Here is a 19995-nt window from a genome sequence, read left to right as displayed (position 1 = left end):
CTAATGCTGCCTTTGTGAAACAGCCCATGCTGAGGGCTGTGGTAGGACTCAAAGGATAAGGCCAGTTATCTGGGGTCTTTGCTTTGAAAAGGATGCCTTGTGTCTTATCGATCTCAGGTGGAAAAAAAGTTCTTAGAGCAGTTCTGTGTGATGAAAGCTCAGCCTGGAGCAAGGAGCTGATTCTTTGGTGCTGACTGGGTGGTATTGGCAAAAATTACAATTCCCTGGAGCTTGACTAAAATACACATGGCACTCTTTCAAGTGAATTCACCTAAAAGCTGACTGGGGAACAAATGACCGCCAAATAGCTTGCACTGTCTTAAGAGTGAATCTTCCCTCTGAAGATTATATCAGTAGAGTTTTTTCCCCTCAAATACCACCATTTTATAAACCAGAGAAGAGTGTTTGGTGGTTTAGGAAATATAGCAGAGCTGGTAGGGAAGCATTTTAGATCAGCTCTTATTTCTGGATTTTTTTTTCCCATGCTGGGGATCGAACCCTGAGCTACCACTGAGCTACTGCTAGCCCATCTGTTCTTAATGTTAAGATAATTTTGGTATTTGGCTAAGCTTCTTAGTGAGATAGAAATTGTTTATGAATTTCTGAGACAGCCGTTACAGATGAGAGGGACTCGTGTACTCTACTGAATACTGTTCTCATATACCATACACATCCTCACACACATTTGTTCATCTTACACATGTACAGGCACACACTGCAGGCATGTTGCTCTGAGGCAATCAAGGCCCATCAAGGTTTCTCTCTACACATGATTTATTTTCTACTTTTATGATCCATTAAGGACAATCTGAGAGTGACTATTTTATCATGGCTCACATTTGATAAGACCAAGTCAAGAGCAATTTATATACCCAAGACTTTCGTATGCAAAAGTGGCAATACAGACAAAAAATTATGTGAGAAGCAAACTTAAATTATATTTTTCTAAGTTTTGAATAGGAGGCAAATTTAAACAACTCTGCTTTAAAAAAAAGGTTAAATTTAAAAATTCATAAAATGATTTAATTTTAAAATAATGACTTAGGAAAAATATATTTGTTAATATTTCTATATTTTTTTTTGTATTAGAATTTTTGTTTCTTTATCTTAACATCTACCTTTTTTGTATGAGCTGGGAAATGTACTTTGTACTCAGGTATTATTTCTATCCCATAAACTTAGTGTTCTAAAATTAGCATTCTAAAAATACCCTGATGCTCTGAGCAAACCATATGAAAAAAAAGAATTATAGATTTACAAAAATCTTTAACTTGCCCTTTTCATAGGATTTAAGGTTTGAATTTGATTCTGCCTTCAAAAAACACAATGATATTCAAGTATCAGGTTATAAATAGTAATTTGTCTGTTAATCAGTTTACCTGGTGAGTTGAAATAAATACAATTGTTATATAAATGGCATAACATAAAATGTCTTCTGTTCTCTCCTTTTCTTTCTCTCTTATGGTCACCTAAAGCTACTTAAAGACCCATGGAAAGAAAAAGAATAATGTCTTGTCTGCTGATTTTGAGACTGGTAAGGCCACCTTGTACTGTCTAAAGAAAATGGAGCCCCAGTAATGAGGCCTGCAGTCAGGAATCAAAATATATTGGAAGCGTGCTGTTCATCAGGGGCTTCCTGCCTGGCCACCCAAGGTAGAAAGCCAGAAGAAAGTAAGTCTTTGCATTGACTTGCACAAATTCATAGAGCAGGATCTGCAGAGAAAAAAACCACCAGACATATAAAGTGCAGATCTAAAGCCTCAGTTTTGAAGGCTATATTCACTCAGTTTTGCAACATTAAATTTAAATGTTATTCAGGTTTCAGCATTAGAGAACAAGTAAAGGTTAAGAGTCTGTAAAAATGCCATCCTATTCTCTGGCTTCATATCCTGGCTTAATGCCAGAATTTAAAATAAAAAAGGTCATTGTGAGGAAGCATGTTAGGAGCTGAGGTCAGTGAAATTCCTGTTGTCTACTCAAAGAGGTCTGTCACTAGTGACCCAAGAATTCGAGCTATGTTAAAGGACTCTCATGTGGGATTTGGAATGAAGCTCTGGGGGAAAGAGTCACTCACATCCTTCTCATTTATCTGACTCGAGTGCAGGGGTGATGGTGGAAAGCGGTTTCCCCTATTGTGATGCCCTTCTCTAGCTTTTCAGAGAGGCCTCAATCAGCTGCCCACTGGAAGGGCCATGGTCAAGTCAAAGCATCAAGGGTTCTGAGAGTCCTTGGGTAAGAGAATGTCTCCATGAAAGGCTCCCAGCATCGGGTCTCCATGAGTCTCTGAAAAGTTGAACACTTGCCCGTGGTCACAAACGAGGTCACATAGTAACAGGATGGTTTTGAAGTTTGCTTGGTCTAGCTCTAAAGTCCATGCTAACAGCCATGACGCTCTATGACCTGGCTCAGTCACACATGCATTTCCCAACGCCCTAGAATCATTCAGAACTCACACTGAGGACCTGCCACTCCATAGCTTAGCCCAAGCAACTGGCTGAATCACCATTTTCATTCGTCCTTTTCCTATCCCACTTCTGTTTCCTTCTGGAGAATTTACAAAAGTCCTTCAATTTGTTATAAGCAAAGGAAATGAGACAAAGAGACCAAATTGGAGGGAAGGGAGTAAGAAAGTCCAAGAATTCATCTTGGTGTGGACAGGAAAGAGAGAACACACCAGCTCATCTGAGAGCAAGGTGTTGGATCACCTGCTCTACATAGAGAGGCAGACTTAAAAAATTCCTTAATCAGACATCATATTGGGATATTATTCTTTATTTGCTTGGACTAAACATATCTATGTGATTAGTTTATTGTCTGCTTCATGCTGAAATATACTGGGAAATATTTTTGTATAATTACTGGCTTCCAATTTGCTGAGTTCCTTTTCAATAGAATCATTAATTACAGTTGGAAGGCACCCTCTTCCTGTAACATTACCCTCTTGAATTCCATAACAGACTTCTTTATGTGTCCTTTGAGTGCTCTCTCTTTGGATACCAATGCTTTTCCCAATCTCTTACCTTACTTTTAATTTTCTGTGCAAATAGTCATGAAGCAGGGCACATTCATCTGGGTAGAGGAATATGGAGATTCCTGGGTTATTCTAACAATGAATCAAGTTTGGACTCTATGTTAGTTTATGTGAAGAATACGAACATCTTTGTCTATTGATAAGCCTCTCCTAGCCTTGTTAACACATTGTGCTTTTTAAAAACAAAGGGCTGGAAGATGAGGATGTACCATATTTTTGAGCCAACAGTAGAAGGGCATTTGACCTGCATTCACAATTCCCCCTGGCTTTAAAATATTCTGATTCATACAGTAGATATAGGAATGAGGGTGGGTGGGGGACCAAGGGAGTTAAATTTAAAGAAAAAAATCAGCAACTTCAAATAATAAAATCTAATTGATTACCCTTAAACATGTCACATAACAGTCCTCTTTTGACAACACAGAAACTATTACAGAAGATACTGCCAAATTCTGAACTGTACGATGACCTTTTATTCTGAGCAATTGGAAAATTGTAAATGGGGGTGGGAAGGGATCAGTTTGTTCTGGTAAATTTTAAGTGGGTCCATGACTGTAACATCTTACTGATTTTGTATAAAGTGGCACTCAGTAGCCATTAACGAATGAATTCACATTTGTTTTAATGGGATTGGTTTTGTTTTCTGACTGATGATAGATTCACTAAGGAACTCAGCTAAAGCCTGAGAGAAAAGTCCTCACTACCTATATTTTCAAGACTGAAAACATGCTAGATGGGAAGTAACTCTGAAGAAGTAACTTGTTTCTGATATGTATTTATCAAATATAATTCTGTTTATTTTTCAGACCCAGATAATTTTAGTTATTAAATATGCTTATGAGATAGAAAATTGTTGATTTCAATAGAGCATGCATTCTTCTATTTTGATTTTTTTTACTTATGATTTATTGAATGACATTCTTGTATAGCTATATTTTAAAAACACAAACAGTTGCAAACATCTAATGATAATATCTGCAAGAAACTGGAAAAAACGTTAAGATACCATTTTATACACCGTGGTCTGTAATAATGATTTTTAGTTCAATTTTGTCCCCATGTCTTATGCCAAGAAAGACTGATTTATAAAGCATGTTCCCCTACCCAGAACCAGATAATACTGGAGATAATTACTATGCCTGGTTAGAGTTTAAGAGCAATTTCCTGAGGCACCACTTGTAAAAGTGAAAGAACATACGTTGGAATGAGTACTGGTTGGCTATATATTAAAAGGAAAATAAGGAATTGGTGCACAGAACCCATTTTTCAATATCAGTTTAAATAATACATCATCCTGAAGATCTCATAGAACCCTTCAATGTGTGATTTTATTATATGGATACATAAACTTTTTAAACTTTTGTTTGTTTTTGGCATACAGAAAAACCAAATCAATTATAGTCCAATTACATACAATTTATTTGCAAATATCAGTGCTTTATCAGCCCAAAGTAAGAGGTAATAAGATCTAAAGCACAATTTGGATTTCTCCTAGAAACCAAACTATATTTTTAACATCAAATAAAGAGAAAATTGTTACCTGTGTTAATAAACATCTTATTATATTTAACATTTTAAAAGAACACTGAAAATGGCAAGAACATCGTTTTATTTTACATTTGAAAGAAATCCATTAAATTTTAAAAGAAAATTAATTTTGAAGATTTAACACATAATTCAACTTAAAAAAAAAGAAAGAAAAAGATGCTCTTTTAGCTTAAGGTAGACCAGTAATAGGTTCATTTAATCTTGTTTTAGAAAACTACTGTGAACTATTCTTCACATGTTTTTAGGGTCTCTAAATTTAGCCATGCCTTAAGAATGACATTTTCTTCTTATGAAGTTGGAAAAACCAAATGAGGGAGTGAGCAGACCTTTGGCAAATTAAAATAAAAAATCAATTAACTAGTTTAGGCCATTGTTTGGGTTTTTTAAAAACATCATTTTTTAACTCATTTATATTTGAATAATTAACTTGGATAAATCTTTAGTTTCAATTACTTGATTTAGCAAGGGAAAATTTTAAAAATATAGATATTCTTTAACAACCCTAGATGCTTAGTACAGAGAAGATGATGTTATAGTATGGGAGGATTTAAAAAAACAAAAGCTTTACTCTCTTTCTAGATTAAAGAAACAAAAGGCAGATAGTTTTTAATCTAAATATCTATTAGAAAAAAATATATTTAAAGCAATGAGTAACAACAAGTCCCATTAAGTATTAAACATTTTAGTTATTAAATATGTTCAAATAAGGGTTCCTAACACTTCTGCACTGCAGAAGCACACTGATTATAGAGCTCAGACTGATATGCTCTCATGTCAGTTTATTTTTGGCATAAACGTATCTAAAGTCACATCTAAATAAATGTGATAATAGATAAACCATTAGTAACTTACTGTTGATTGATTCCTAAATCTTTCACAAACTATCATTATCTGATTGACATATCCTTAGGGTGAATACTTTTATGAACCCTTGCTTTTACACCAAATACAACACTGAATTAATCTTCTTTAAAGTTAGTAGTACTAGTAAAGTTATTTAAAACTGAATTCAAAACTGTTTCTGTTTCTATTGGCACAATAAAAATTAACATTTTGTAAGTAAACTGTTTTGTATCAAAAGTTAGAAAATGAAATGGCACATATAAAACAGGTTTTGATGAGAATAAGCAATCATTTATAATGGAGCTTTTTCAGTACATGATGTCTGTAAGCACCCTTTCATGGGTAAAGTTTCCCTTTCCAATGTGTAGAGAACACAGAGAAATACAGTCTTATTGTATTTTCAAAGATATCCTATAGAAAACATTACAGTTTTAAACTTTTTTTAAAAAAAGCAAAAAACAAACGCAATATCATTTTTTTCCCTTGTGTATAGTACACATTCATGAATGTCCATTAGGCACAAGGGAAATTGTTTACACCACACAAGGAACTCTCTAATAATGAGATTATCAAACATGGTGAAATGACCGATGGGTTCCATTCAGTGAGCAAGAGGAAAACAAATGCAAGAAGATTTGTTTTAATCACTAAACATCGCAGATTTTAATTTTTAAAAACAATGTTTGTAAACTTGCCCACAAAAGCTGGGTAGTATTAGCCAGTAAGGCACTTTGTCAGCAGACGAAGTAGTAAAGGCTGGATGATTGGCAATTTGCTTAACAGGAAACATTCTATACTAAAGACAGCAAAGACTGGAGTGGGTGGTCCTTTTACTTGTTTACTGTCAAACAGGAGTGGGGAAAGCCCTAAAAATGTTTATTTCACTTTGTTTACCAATTTTCCCTGCAGAAGAAGTCTTTTAGTTGTCATCTTAAAAATATATTAGGAGCTATCAATTTAACAGTGTACCCTTTTTTCAATCTAATATCTAAAAGAATATTAACACAGTAGATGTATTTTCAAAACATCCAAGCCACTCTTATTTAAAAATGAATTACAAAACAAAAGATCTTAGTATAAAAATGTTCCATGTTATTAACAATTCCCTTGCAACTTCTGATGGCTTCACATTATTACAATATAAGCTTTGGTATAAAACATGCAAATACAAGCCAACAAGGTTGTGAATACAGTGTCGCCAAACACAAAGCACTTATGAAACAAGTGTTGCGTAGACAGCAGATTCGGGAAGATAACATGCAGCAGGATGACCAGTTCGTTCTTCTACTGGTTCTTATTTATCGCTCTCCATCAAAATCTTCATCAGAGATTGACTCATGAAATAGGGTCTTATTTTAGAACCTTCATTTCGTTCTAAGTCGTCCACTAGGAGGAAGAATGGCACAGAGTTAAGTATCAAAGAAAAACTGTAAGAGAAGTAACATCGCCATCTGCTGCATACTTGTTTTACAGCAATTCACAATATCACTTTTTTAAAAACAGTTAATCAACGTTTTTGTAAACATAGGTATGAAAAAACAATCAGCCCTTGTTATCATGATAGCAAAATATTAGCTCATTCTGTCTACCAGGTCAGATTTTGCCAATATGGAATGTCTGTCAGTTGCACGGTCAAGGAAATAACTTTTACTATCTTTTTCTCCATTTACTTCCTAAATTACCATATTGGTTCAAGATATTGTTGTTTAGACACCAACAACATAGACAGTACAGCTTTGAAAGATAACATTTGTACAATTTTAGTGAACGGTATTTTCAGATCCCTCAAATGAAAGTTTTGAGAAATATTGCTCTGTTTTTACAGTTATTAGTTTACTTGTTCTGTAAAACAGTGGCTTCTAAATTTCTTTTAAAAAATGCTCATTTTTACTCTAAGCATTTCAGTTACACAAAGAACTAATAGAGAATATCTTTCTGACTAGGAATAAGCCAATAATACAGTTAAACAGGCAACTGTTTCTTACATGTTGACTTAAATTTATTCAAGTGATTTTCCAACTTTTATGTGTGTTGGGATCAACTAGAGAAGTTCATATATTTGAAGGTCCTTGTTCAAGCACAACACATCATAATCACTTGGATAGGGCAAGGGTATCTATCTGTATTTATAACAAGTTCACTGATAGAGGTTACTGTTTTACTAGCTCTTTGTTGTGGCCCTTGTATTATTGAACAACAAAGTAATAGTAAAAATCTAGAAAGATAAGCAATCACTCTTTTTTGCATTATGCTTAAAGAAGAATGAAAATTAAGATTTTTTTTTTTTTTTTTTGCCAAGAAGTGAGGCCAGGTGACTTTTGACTACAATAAACTTAAGAAAGAAAGCTAAGAACAAGTTGCTGGTCCATAGGATGGATATTTTGAAAATCTTTTCTATTCATTGGCTACATACTATTAAGCTGCCATAATAAGTCTAAATCTAGCTTCCTACACTTCAGTGTAATTAAGTAAGTTAGTATTTATAGTAATGTGTAACACAATAATACATTTATGACTCTCTTCTTGGATATGCAGATCATGTTCCAATCAACATGTCAGGTCAACGTGTTCCATTCAGCCAATACTTAGATAATCCTTGTAAGAAAGCTTAGTGTAAAAGCCAAAAGGATGCCAACTGGTTCAGTGATTCTCTTGGGTTACATTTTTACACTGTTAGCCGCATCATATGCATTTGCACAAGGAGGGGCAGGCAGGTATATGAGCATCTGAATCATACTTTGCTCTGTTGTGCAAGACGTAGGCATGGCTTACCAGAAACCGGCCTTTTGCTCTGACCAGCAGCAGTGGAGGGTGACAATAACACTTCTCTTAAGCCCTGGAGAAAGAGATTTCCTAACCTGGAGCATGTCCATTGTAAAGGTACCAGATAAGGTACCTAATGGAGGACCAGTATCATATTTCCTTAGGGTAAATACTGAAGTGTCTTATTTATCTTTTCTCTTTCCTCACTGAAGGTTGAGCTAAATTTTAACCTTTTGTAGAACAAAGCCACATAATCCTTATAATCTAGAAATATAGGTATTATCATGACAAGAAAAATCACTTGTCTAAAGCAAATCCATATTAATTTTATACATGGTTGGAGTAGGAAATTCTGGCTGGAGACGAAAGGCCTGAGTTACGTGGCAATTTCAGTTCAGAATATTCTCCTGGTTATTGGAGGCTCATATTATCGGAAATGACATTCTAGAACTCAGATTTGACTTCAATATAAATATAATTTCACTAAAACAGAATGGACTGTGAAGGTTCTTCACTACCTTCACCCAGTAATGTTCTATAGAACTTGTGTGACAATAACATCTAGATGATTGTTATGGACTTGACTCACATACCGAAATATACTTTTTAAGGAACCATTAATACACACTTAATCACAGTTTGGAGAGTTGTCCACCAGCTTGAACAATATAAATAAAAACCATAGCACCATATTTACAAATTTAGTACCTTATGCTGGTTAACTATAAACAATATTTTTATGGCTAACTAATTACACATTTATAGTGCTTTCAAAAGTTGCATGAATATCCTTTACAAATATACACTTATAAAAAGAAAGGCTATCAAAGTGCTGTAATGGAAATAGCACACCATTATAAAAGTTATTAAAACACTTTCTGCTATAGATTTTTAAAAATGATTGACATTAACACTTTGCTGTTCAGCTAGGACCACAGTCTATAAAGTAGACTACTTCACAGAGGTCATTGTCCTCAAGAGACTGACACTTCAGATGGTGCCAAGTGCTGACTTTTTAGAAAGAGCACGGAAATTTCACGTTACCCCAAAGCAACATTTTCAAATTACACTTGGCCTAGTTTACAAAACTTCAACTCAAGTGTGGGTGGCACTGCTGGGAGAGTTTCTACTCTGCCTCTGGGGAGCTGGACGCTTCTTGATCAGAATCCCATGCAGGTTAGGGGATATGAAGTAGGGTTTTTCTGCAGATCCATCATTTCTTTCCAGATCTTCACCTGTGAATGCAGCAGCCAAAGCAGGGCAAAAGCAGCAAGCAGCAGAACAATCATACACATTTTTATAAATTGGAGAATCGAACAGGGAAAAATCAGAGAAATCAGAATTAGTCAAATATAAGAGAGATTAACACAGTTAAGTTGCTGATGCCGGACAAGGTGAGAGGCCCCCACTTCTGCCCAGAAGCGTTGGCCCTTCACACTCGTCCTCTCCACTCCCAAAGAAATTTATTCAGATAGTTTCAAAGTTAACAAGGCTATCCATGTCAATGGTTATCTTTAAATACTATGACTGTTCCTTTTAGAAACTTACAAAGAGCCACATTCCTGGGGATGAAGTTGAATAAGAACTATATTAATTGTGTGATAAATGTAGAATAATAGTTGGATATCAGAATTTAAAGTCAATTTTAATAGTAGTCCATATACTGATGTTGCAGCTTCTTCAAGCTGAGGCCCAGGGGTGTAAAATAGCTGAATGTGATCTGGGAGGCAGTGAGGAAGAGAGGGCCAGGTTCTGGATGTCTAGGCCAACTCTGATCCTACTGAACTATAAAGCTCCCTCCCCTAAGTCTTTGTGGTCTACCTCAGATTACATTTCAAGGCGAACGCCAGGGTTCACTGACTTCTCTCCTATGTGAATTTACCTTCCTCTTCGCTTGCTTAAGCGAATAGGAAAACGATGGTACTGTCACTAACCCACCTACTGGGTGGCTGGGGGGAGCCTCAGAACTATGATCAGCAGCTAGGAGAAATTTGCATGGGACCAAGTTTCCAGTGAATATATATGATTCACAGGACAGATTATCTAGATTCTTTGGGGAACAGCTGGATTATTGACTTAGTAGATTTTTATATTAGAACTCTCAGTGACCTTCCTTACACACAAAATGAAAAAGCTAGGAAGGAACATGATAGACAATGCACATTTTTGTTGTTGTTGTTGTTTTTCTTGTCCTTAACCTTATTTCTATATAATATCACGTTATATATCTGTATCATTTTTACCCTTGAGGTAGCAAGCCTATTATCAGTGCTTTGTAATGTTACAAAGATGCTATGTTTCCATTAGTAAAGGGTTTACAAGTGATTGGCATTTTTTAAAAAGCATCAGTTTTCTGGAAACCAGCATAATGGATATGAAAAGATATATAAAAAACAAAAAGTATTCAACACAACCAGAATTTGGCTGAGGGTATCACTTAAGAAGAAACTCTCCAGAGTATGATGCTGCCTCTCATAATAACTGGGAGGGAAGAGGAATGCCACCCGGTTTCCCTTGTTCTCTATTATCAGAGACAATAGTCTTTGAAAATGAAACTGTGTCAACACACACTGTATTGAATAAAACTGACATTACACTCATCTTCAAGAAGTTGGAAATCTATTAATAAATATAGATGGAAAATACGTTGTTTTAATTTCCTAAGTTAAAAGTACACTGACAAATTTTAAATCAACATTATTAGCCTAAGCTTTCAAAGACTGAGTACTGGTAGGTTCTAGACATTTCCTAAGATAAATTTTAAGAAATATTTTAAGTTACAAGAATAAAGAAGATCATAGATAGATCTCCAAATAGTGCCTATGATGAGCATCTGAGATGACAGAGCCCCTTCTCTCTGGTGGCTGAGGCACAGCCTAAGGACCATATGCCTTCTTCCATCCCATGACAAAGCTGGAATTTTCTCATGTTTTCTAAATATGACTTTTCTTTTTTTAAAAAAAAAATACAAAAAACAGAGATACTAGTAAAGGATTAAACTTTTCTGTTCCATTTACAGCCAGAGGAAAGGCTAAGTGGTACACAAAGATTCTCTGATTTCTTTGTCCAGTTATTTAAATTATTTCTTAACATGTTCAGAAAGAAAAAAAAGGTCATTATTTTCTAGGAGATTTTTCTTCACATATTTTACCTTATAATCATTATATCCTCTCATGACCCCAGTGTGAAATTGATGCTGTAGGTTACTCTATAAAAATACTGATAGTTTTATACACATGGATTGCTCAGTAATGCCCTGTACAAAAATAAGTTTTCTCTGCTCTTTTAAGAGCAACATGTCAGAGACATCATCTCTCTGGGTCTATAACTGTATGCCTAATGGATTCTGTTATCTCACTGGCTGACCCTGACTTCTCTAGGTTTGCCACAGAGATGTCACTGAAGGTGAAAGCCAGATCAAAATCCTGATGGGCACCAGGTTTTCTGGGTTATTATTTTACATGAGGTGCTAATATAAAGCATTTGAGGTGCTAATATAAAGCATTTGTTCTGTGTATGTGAATTGCACATGCCACCCAGGGGCTCAGTGGTGAAAGAGGCATTGAAATTCTTAAGGTTCTAAATGGATCCAACCACTTCCCCTATATCCATGTGTTATGCTGTTACATTGTATGAGTTGACAGTATGGATTTTTGAAACTGTTGCCATCTTGGCTTTACAAGTGATCTCCTCAAAGAATTCCCAAAACCCAGTGCACAAAATTCAGTTACATCCTCAGTTCTGTTCACAAAGCACATCAGAAGTCCATCACTGTTGTGAATTTGAAAATATATTAAGAACTGAAAAAATAATTTCATGCTAGTACCCAGCCATGACCCAAAACATTCATTTTAGTAGATGACTTTCTTGTGCTTGGTAAACTGTTCTTTCCACTGTTGAAGTTCTGTTTTGTTTCTCTTTCTCTCTCTCTTTAATTTTTATTTTTGTGAGTGTGGGTGATTTTGTATTTTCCCCACAGTTTACTAAGGTATAGTTTCCCCAGCTTTATTGAAGTTTGATTGACAAATAACAAATTGTATATATTTAAGGCATGGAGTGTTCTGATACACATACATATTGTGGTGTGGTTATGGAAATCAAGCTAATTAACATATCCATCATCTCACATAGTTATCTTTTGTGTGTGTGTTTGGTGAGGTTGCTTAAGATTTCTCCTAGCCAATTCCAAGTATATAATATAGTTTTCTTAATTATGATGACCATGGTGTATATGAGATTTCCAAACTTGTTATCCTGCAACTGCAATTTTGTTCTCATTGAAAAAAAATTTCCTTGGGTTCCTCGCCCCTTGGTTCCAGGTCTGCATTCTTCTCCTTTCTTGAGTTTGCATTCTTAGATTCTATATATAAATGAGATTAAGCAGTATTTGTTTCTCTGTCTCTGGGTTATTTCCCAGCTGTTAAGGTTTAAAGAGTATATACTAAGCAATGTCTCCTTCCAAATAAATACTGCTTTGTGCTTGTAGCTGGGTAATAACAAACCCACAAATCAGCTAGAAATGTGGGTCCTCACCTTCTCACTTGTCAGTTATCCAGGAAGAGGGGAAATACACATACTGAATACTTACAGAAGCAGAGGAAAATTGTTTCAACACACATTGAATAGACGCTGAAGCACCCCTTAGCAATTAGATAAGATCCAAAAATGACAGTCTGAAATGGATAGAGAAGAAAATCAGCATATCATTGACTTTGCCCAGAACAACAATGCAGGTGAAAATGAAAGTCATGGCAATGAAGCTTTGAAGTAACTCTGTTAGATTTCAAAGTAAAGACCAAAAATATTAATAATGCTTTTGTGTGCTCTGTCCTGAGACTTAAAGAAAATGTACTAGATTGCCTATCTGTCTTTTCTCTGCTGTCCCAATGCCTATCCCAAATATCCCAGTTTTAGGATACAGCATACCAAGTCAGTAAAGCAAAGGGATTAAAAGCACATACTTCCTGGGTTTGAATCACTGCTCAGGGGCTCAACAAGTTAACCTCTCTGGGCCCCTTATATTAAACTGGCAGTAGAGAAGACAAGAATGTGGGTCACAACAGCATTTATTACATAGGGATGAGTGAGGTAATACATTATAACAGAGACTCCAAACTTCACCCAGATATCCTCCAGTTGCCTCATCATCTATCCAAATGTTGGGATAATTCAGAAGATTTCCTGACCAGGAACTGCTCTGCCCACAGGGAACCACTTAACTGGAGGGCAATACCCCTCAGGGCAGTTCATGGCTGCCAGGTGCCTGGTGAGATTGATGAAGGCCCAGATCCTTTGCCAGAATTTAATTGTAATTATGTCTGTGGTCTCAACTATGACTGCAGCAGAGGTCAGCTTTTTCTGTTGCCCAGACCTGCCCTCCTGGCTTTCTTACAAATGTACCTTAGCAGAGAACTAATAAAAAACTTTCTACATGAATTTCTTTGTCTCAACAGTTGTTTTCATCTCTAAAGCAGAATGGAGGTTAGCACAAAGTTAGATCGATAATGTTAGCTGTCATTTTGACTGCTCTTTTTTTAAAAAAAAAAAAATTCCCTATCTCTGATAAATCAGATTCAACAATACTCAGCTGCTATCAGCTGCTATGGACTGAATTGTGCTCCCCTCAACCCCAATTCTCATGTTGAAACCCTAATCCCTGATGTGATGGAATTGGAAGATGAGTCTTGTGGGTAATTAGCTCAGAAGAGTGGTACCCTTATAGAGGGATTAATGCCCTTATAAGAAGTGACATGAAAGACATCTCTCTCTCTTCCTCTCTCTCTTTCCCCACCACATAAACCAACAGTAAGGTATCCATCTGTGTACTAGGAAGAGGGCCTCCAGAAATGGAATCAAGTAAGAATAAATTTCTATTGTTTAAGTCATTCAGTTTATGGTACCTATAGCAACCTCAGCTGACTAAGACACCAGTTCTTACCAGCAATGGTACCCAGTAGTAATTTAAAGATGTTGGTCCTTGTATAATCGTTGGCATTTTTTGTGTGAAGATCAAGAAGGCCAGGATACCTACATTTAAAAGGCAGAACACATATATTATGCACTTACAAAAGCGGTAGCTTTTTGCAGCAGAGCATTTTCCAAAGCATCTTTTCAACTTTTTATTATTTTTTAGTAGTAGTACTTACCTATAAACCCAGAAATTAGAATTTTTCCCAGGAACAATATAAAGTGTGTAACTTCATCTGTAACTGCAACTCTGAGTATCAGAAAAAAAGAAAGTATAACTTTATGTTTAAAATGCACTTGTTACTTGAAATTTATGAGAGTAAATAATTCATGAGTTCTTTTTAATGTGTCTTTGCTAAAATTTCATTCAACAATCATTAAATAAAGGAAATAAAAGTAGAACCCAGAGACAAAATTCTGACTTATTTTTAAATGAAATAAACAGAAGATGGCATTGTAGGCCTGTCGGGTATCATGCAATCCGAGGTGTCAGCCTCTCCTCTCCCTTTCTTTCTCTCTCTCTCTCTCTCTCTCTCTCTCTCTCTCTCTCTCTCTCCCCGCCCCCTCGTTGAGGTTATAGACACCCTGAATCCTGAAGATGCTGTTTGTTCTCCAATTTTGTTCACTCAGTCTCCATCAATTTTGCGGGGAGGATATGGTCAGTGATAAGATGACAATGTGGTTCATCTGGGGAATTTCTTAAGCAAAAGAGATAATAAAATTGAACAGATGGGGGCTGGGATTGTGACTCAGTGGTAGAGTGCTTGCCTAGCACGTGTGAGGCGTGAGGCACTGGGTTCAATCCTCAGCACCACATAAAAATAAATAAATAAAACAAAGATATTGTGTTCACCTACAACTAAATTAAAAAAAAGAACAAATGCCAAGTGTATATAAAAATGTAAGTGGATGATGAAAAACAATTCTAGGATATGAAAAGAAATCAGTGATGTGAGAGAGAAGATTTAAATCTATCAAATTAAAGTAACATTCTTGCCTAACAAGGCTACCAATACTTCAAATAACATATGAAGGATATAAATAACATATGAAGAATATAATGCTCAGGTTCATCAAACTGTTGCAAGTTTCAACCTGATTACTTACTTTATAATGTTTCTCATCAGCAGATTGAAAGCATCTCTTGTTGATATGCAGAAGTTTTTCCCGTATATTGCAATCTGAGGAAGACAATTGATACTATTCTTGAGTCAGTAGCATACTCTGACACCACCAACAGACAATCCAATGATAGGAAAACAATTAGATATTTTTTCTGTCATCCATACTGATGCCCTCCTCCTTCCAACATATGGGTTTGTGGGAGGCATGAGGACTGTGTGTTCTTCAACTCTGCAGAGCCCTCAGGGTCCCTGACATGATAATGTCCTTCACTTGCCCTAGACCCTGAACTCCAGGGGTTAGACTGCCTCCTACAGATGCACGTCTTTTTATCCAGTTTCAGATTAGGACCACTGTCCTTGGAATGTTTTGGATGGGCTAAATATTATAGTCTTTACATCAAAAATTGCTCAAATCCAATGCCTTTCCCTGTATTTGATTTGCTGATTAAAAGACTCAACAGAATACACTCACTGGAGGTAAATGAACAATTATTTGAGTCTCCATGACTATTTGAATCCCTTCTCCAGACCCCTTTGTCACTGTGATAATAAGCAAGTGTCATATGGTAGTAGCTTCTAAAATTTAAGAGGATTAAATTTCTGAATCCCCTCTTAAAAAATATCTTTAGAAGTCGTCATATTCCCATGAGAAATACATAACAAATTCAGTCAAATACTGTAAATACCTACACATTTTAACACAAGATTCACAAAAAATCATGAGGCCCTCCTTTCTTCAAATTATGTAAATCCCATAATTAGAAACATATTTTCTTCTCAGAGTGAAACATCAACAAAGTTCTCCACCTACTCCTTCAAAGACCACAAAATGGTTTTCAATCTAGCACCCTTTTAAGTTCCAGTACTTACACTCTCAAAAAAGATATTGAAGTTAACTATATCCCTAATAGTACTATATAATTAAGATCCTGTCTCAACTACAGAAGCACAGCCCTGCATCTCAGGTTGGATTCACAAACTCTTTTATCAACATGGCGATTAGTTCAACTGCATTATGTAAAAGTGCTTTCAAGGGAGCAGCATAGATCTGGGGTTGGGTTTGTAAGCAGTAGCTTAGTAAATTTTAAAAAAGAAACCTACTTACCATAATATAGGCATTTCTGTTTAAAAACTTTACCATTTTTTCCAAACACCAGAAACAGCATGTCAGGCAGCATTGTAGAAATTTGGAAATGCTGTTTTGGGTTTCTGTGAGAAGGAGATATTTTAATCTATTAATGATTTGTTTCTGAATCCTATGATTCAAAATAAATAATAATATTTAAATAAATAAATAATATGTTAAATAAAAAAATGTTAAAAATGGGCCTTACATTTTTTATTGTGGCAAAATAGACATAAATTTGCCATTTTAATTATTCTTACATTTATAATTCAGTGGCCTTGAGCACATTTACAATGCTGTGCAACCATCACACAACCCATTTTCTTTTTTTTTTTTATTGGTTGTTCACAACGTTACAAAGCTCTTGACATATCATACTTCATACATTAGACTGAAGTGGGTTATGAACTCCCAATTTTACCCCAAATGCAGATTGCAGAGTCACATCGGTTACACATCCACAATTTTACATAATGCCCTATTGGTAATTGTTGTACTCTGCTCCCTTTCCTATCCCCCACTATCCACCCTCCCCTCCCCTCCCTTTTACTCTCTCTACCCCATCTCCTGTAATCCATCTCCCTCCTTATTTATTTTCCCATTCCCCACCCAGCCTCTTATATGTAATTATGTATAGCAATGAGGGTCTCCCTTCATTTCCATGCAATTTTCCTCATCTTTCCCTTTCCCTCCCATCTCATGTCACTGATTAATGTTACTCTTTTCTTCCTACTCTTCCTCCCTCCTCTGTTCATATTTGCTCTCATTATATCAAAGAAGACATTTGGCGCCTGTTTTTTAGGGATTGGCTAGCTTCACTAAGCATAATCTGCTCTAGTGCTGTCCATTTCCCTGCAAATTCTATGATTTTGTCATTTTTTATTGCTGCATAGTACTCCATTGTGTATAGATGCCACATTTTTTTTATCCATTCATCTACTGAGGGGCATCTGGACACAACCCATTTTCAAAACTCTTTATCATCTCAGACAGGAATTCTATAAGCATTCAACAATTACTCCTTGATGCCCACCTCCCACAGCTTCTTGTAATCTCTATTAGACTTTCTGTCCATAAGAATTTGCCTCTTTTGGGTCCTTCATAAGTGGGATCATAAAAAATGTGTCATTTTTGTATCTTACATATTTCACTTAACATCATGTCTTCAAGCTTCATCATTTCATTAGTTTTTAAGGCTGACTACTATTCCATTGAATGTATTCAACAAATTTAACTTTTGCCACATCTGTTAAAGGAAATTTGTATCGTTTCCATCTTTTGACTATTGTTAATAATGCAGCTATGAACATTGTTGTGCAAATATTTTTTGAAGTCCTCATTTTCAATTTTTTGGAAATATATCTAGAAGAGGAACTTCTGGATGAATTGTAAATTCCATTTTTAACTTTTGAAGGAACTGCCATACTGTTTCCAACAGTGGTTGCTCCGTTCTCACCAGTGATATACAAAGGTTCAATTTCTCTACATTTTCATCAACACTTTAATTTTCTGTTTTTGTTGTTATTTTGATAGCCATTCTAAGGAGTGTGAAAATAATTTAATTGTGGTTTTAACTTTGCATTTTACAAATAGTGATATTGAGCATCTTTTCATGTCCCTATTGGCTATTTATGTATCATTTTTGGAGTAATGTCCATTTAAGCTCTTTGCCCATTTGGAACTATTTTTTTTCTTTTTTTGCTGTTGATTTGTAGTTGCTCTTCATATACTCTGGAGATTAATCCTTTATCTGGCATATTATTTGCAAATATCTTCCATGGTGAGTTGTTGCTTCATTTTCCTATAGTATTTTTTGATGCCCAAATATTTTTAATTCTTTTTATTGATTCATGGTAATTATACATAATAGTGAGATTCATTATGCCACATTCATGGGATTTGATCAATCATTCTCCAGTACCTTCCTTTTCCCTCTCCTTCTTCCCCTCCTGGATCTACCTACACTCGATACTAATCTCCCTTCTATTGTTTTTATTATTATTTTATTTATTTATAATTATATATATTGATATATAAGTGGGATTTATTTATTATGGTATACTTATATATAAACATAGCATAATTTGCTAGATTTTGTTCCAAAACTTTTTTTTTTCCAAATTTTGGTACTTTCTCAGGTCTTTCCTGCCTCCCCACCCCCCACCCTTTGTACTCGACTATTGCTTGTCCTTAATTTTGAAGTTGTATTTATTTATTTATTTACTTGGCCCATGCTTTTGGTGTGATAGCTAAGAAATCATCACCAAATCCAATGTCATGAAGATTTCTTCCTATGTTTGCTTTCAAGAGTTTTATACTATTAGCTGTTATGTTTAGCTCTTTGATCCATTTTGAATTAATTTTCATATTTGGTGTATGGTGAGGGTCCAACTTCATATTTTCACATGTGGATATCCAGGTTTTCCAGCACTAGTAGTTGAGAGTCTAATTTTCACAGCAAATGGTTTTATATGTGAGGGTTTATTTCTGAAATCTCTAGTCTATTGTAGGCCTTCATATCTATCCTTATGCTAATTCTACACTGATTGAATTACTAGAGCTTTGTATTAAGTTTTGAACTAATTTTGAATAGTTGTTCCTTTTCAAGGTTGTTTCAGTTATCGTTTAAGGCAGATTCTAAACACAGTTCCTGTGTTTGAACTCTGTGTATCGTATTAAAGGCTCTGTCAGTGATATTCACATTCATATTTTCAATCTAACCTGACCTGATCCCTAGGCTTGGAACTGCGTACCTGACATCACTACGCTTCACATCAGTGACAAGATTAAAATAGATTTCTTAATCTTGCACTCTTTTTAATTTGCTTCTCTCATCTTTATAAATAGGACCACACACTTTCCCCCCCTCTTTTCTTCACCAGTGCCCCTCCCTTTCCTGGCATTCCATCCTCTGGTGGCAAGTCCTATTAGGTTGTTCTTCAAAATGTTTTCCAAACGTGACCATTTCCATCTTTACTACCCCAGTCCAAGTTAGTCATCAAGCCTCTCCCTACCCCCTAGCTATTCTTTTCACAACAGTCAGGAAGTCTGAAATAAATTCTGGAATCTTACTTTTAAGTTGGCTGTCCATGTATTCTAGGACCATTTTAAATATTTGAATTAATGAAAGAATTAAAGCTCCAAATGCTAGTGATCCTGTGTGATATCTAGACAAATAAAACAAGAATAAAAGTTTAAAATAAGCTTAAACTCTTAACTATCTGGTTACTATTCAAACAATTTTCACAGGAAAAAGGGATCTGCAGAAGAAAGAGATTTTATTCACATGGAGGGACATCTCCACAGAAGGTTTTAAACCATATACATCTGTCTTGTCCTTCATCTATCAACAGTCTATTCTCAAAAAAATAGACAGTTTGACCTGATCAGTGAAGATACAGAGCCAAGTTAATCTTTAATCTTTCATTTGGTGTTCTCTTTTATCTCTTCCCATCTTTAGGAATTTATGGGATTTAGAAGAATATTGGCCTGGGTAGAGATTGTAAAACCATGGCTATGAAAACAGACAAGCCAATGGCTGTCCATAAATATTAAACCCCACTCTTAACCTCATTTTTACTTTGCCACTTGAA

The 19995-nt window shown here is 35.4% G+C and overlaps 1 protein-coding gene across 1 annotated transcript in view; it reads right to left on the bottom strand.

The window, feature by feature from the left end:
- Positions 1-9280: 9280 nt before the first annotated feature.
- SLC44A5 (solute carrier family 44 member 5) overlaps positions 9281-19995 on the bottom strand; it is a gene marked incomplete at both ends in the record, with an annotated part of 368780 nt that continues 358065 nt past the window's right edge. The window contains 7 exons of the mRNA XM_081306152.1: positions 9281-9420; positions 12774-12858; positions 14124-14212; positions 14332-14402; positions 15260-15333; positions 16382-16485; positions 19475-19569. Of these exons, the coding sequence (XP_081162278.1) occupies positions 9281-9420; positions 12774-12858; positions 14124-14212; positions 14332-14402; positions 15260-15333; positions 16382-16485; positions 19475-19569 (658 nt within the window). The remainder of the gene's footprint in view (positions 9421-12773; positions 12859-14123; positions 14213-14331; positions 14403-15259; positions 15334-16381; positions 16486-19474; positions 19570-19995) is intronic.

This window comes from Spermophilus citellus (assembly GCF_964194105.1).
Source record: "Spermophilus citellus genome assembly, chromosome: 9".
NCBI classification, from domain to species: Eukaryota; Metazoa; Chordata; class Mammalia; order Rodentia; family Sciuridae; genus Spermophilus; species Spermophilus citellus.
This window is presented reverse-complemented; position numbering and strand designations above follow the sequence as displayed.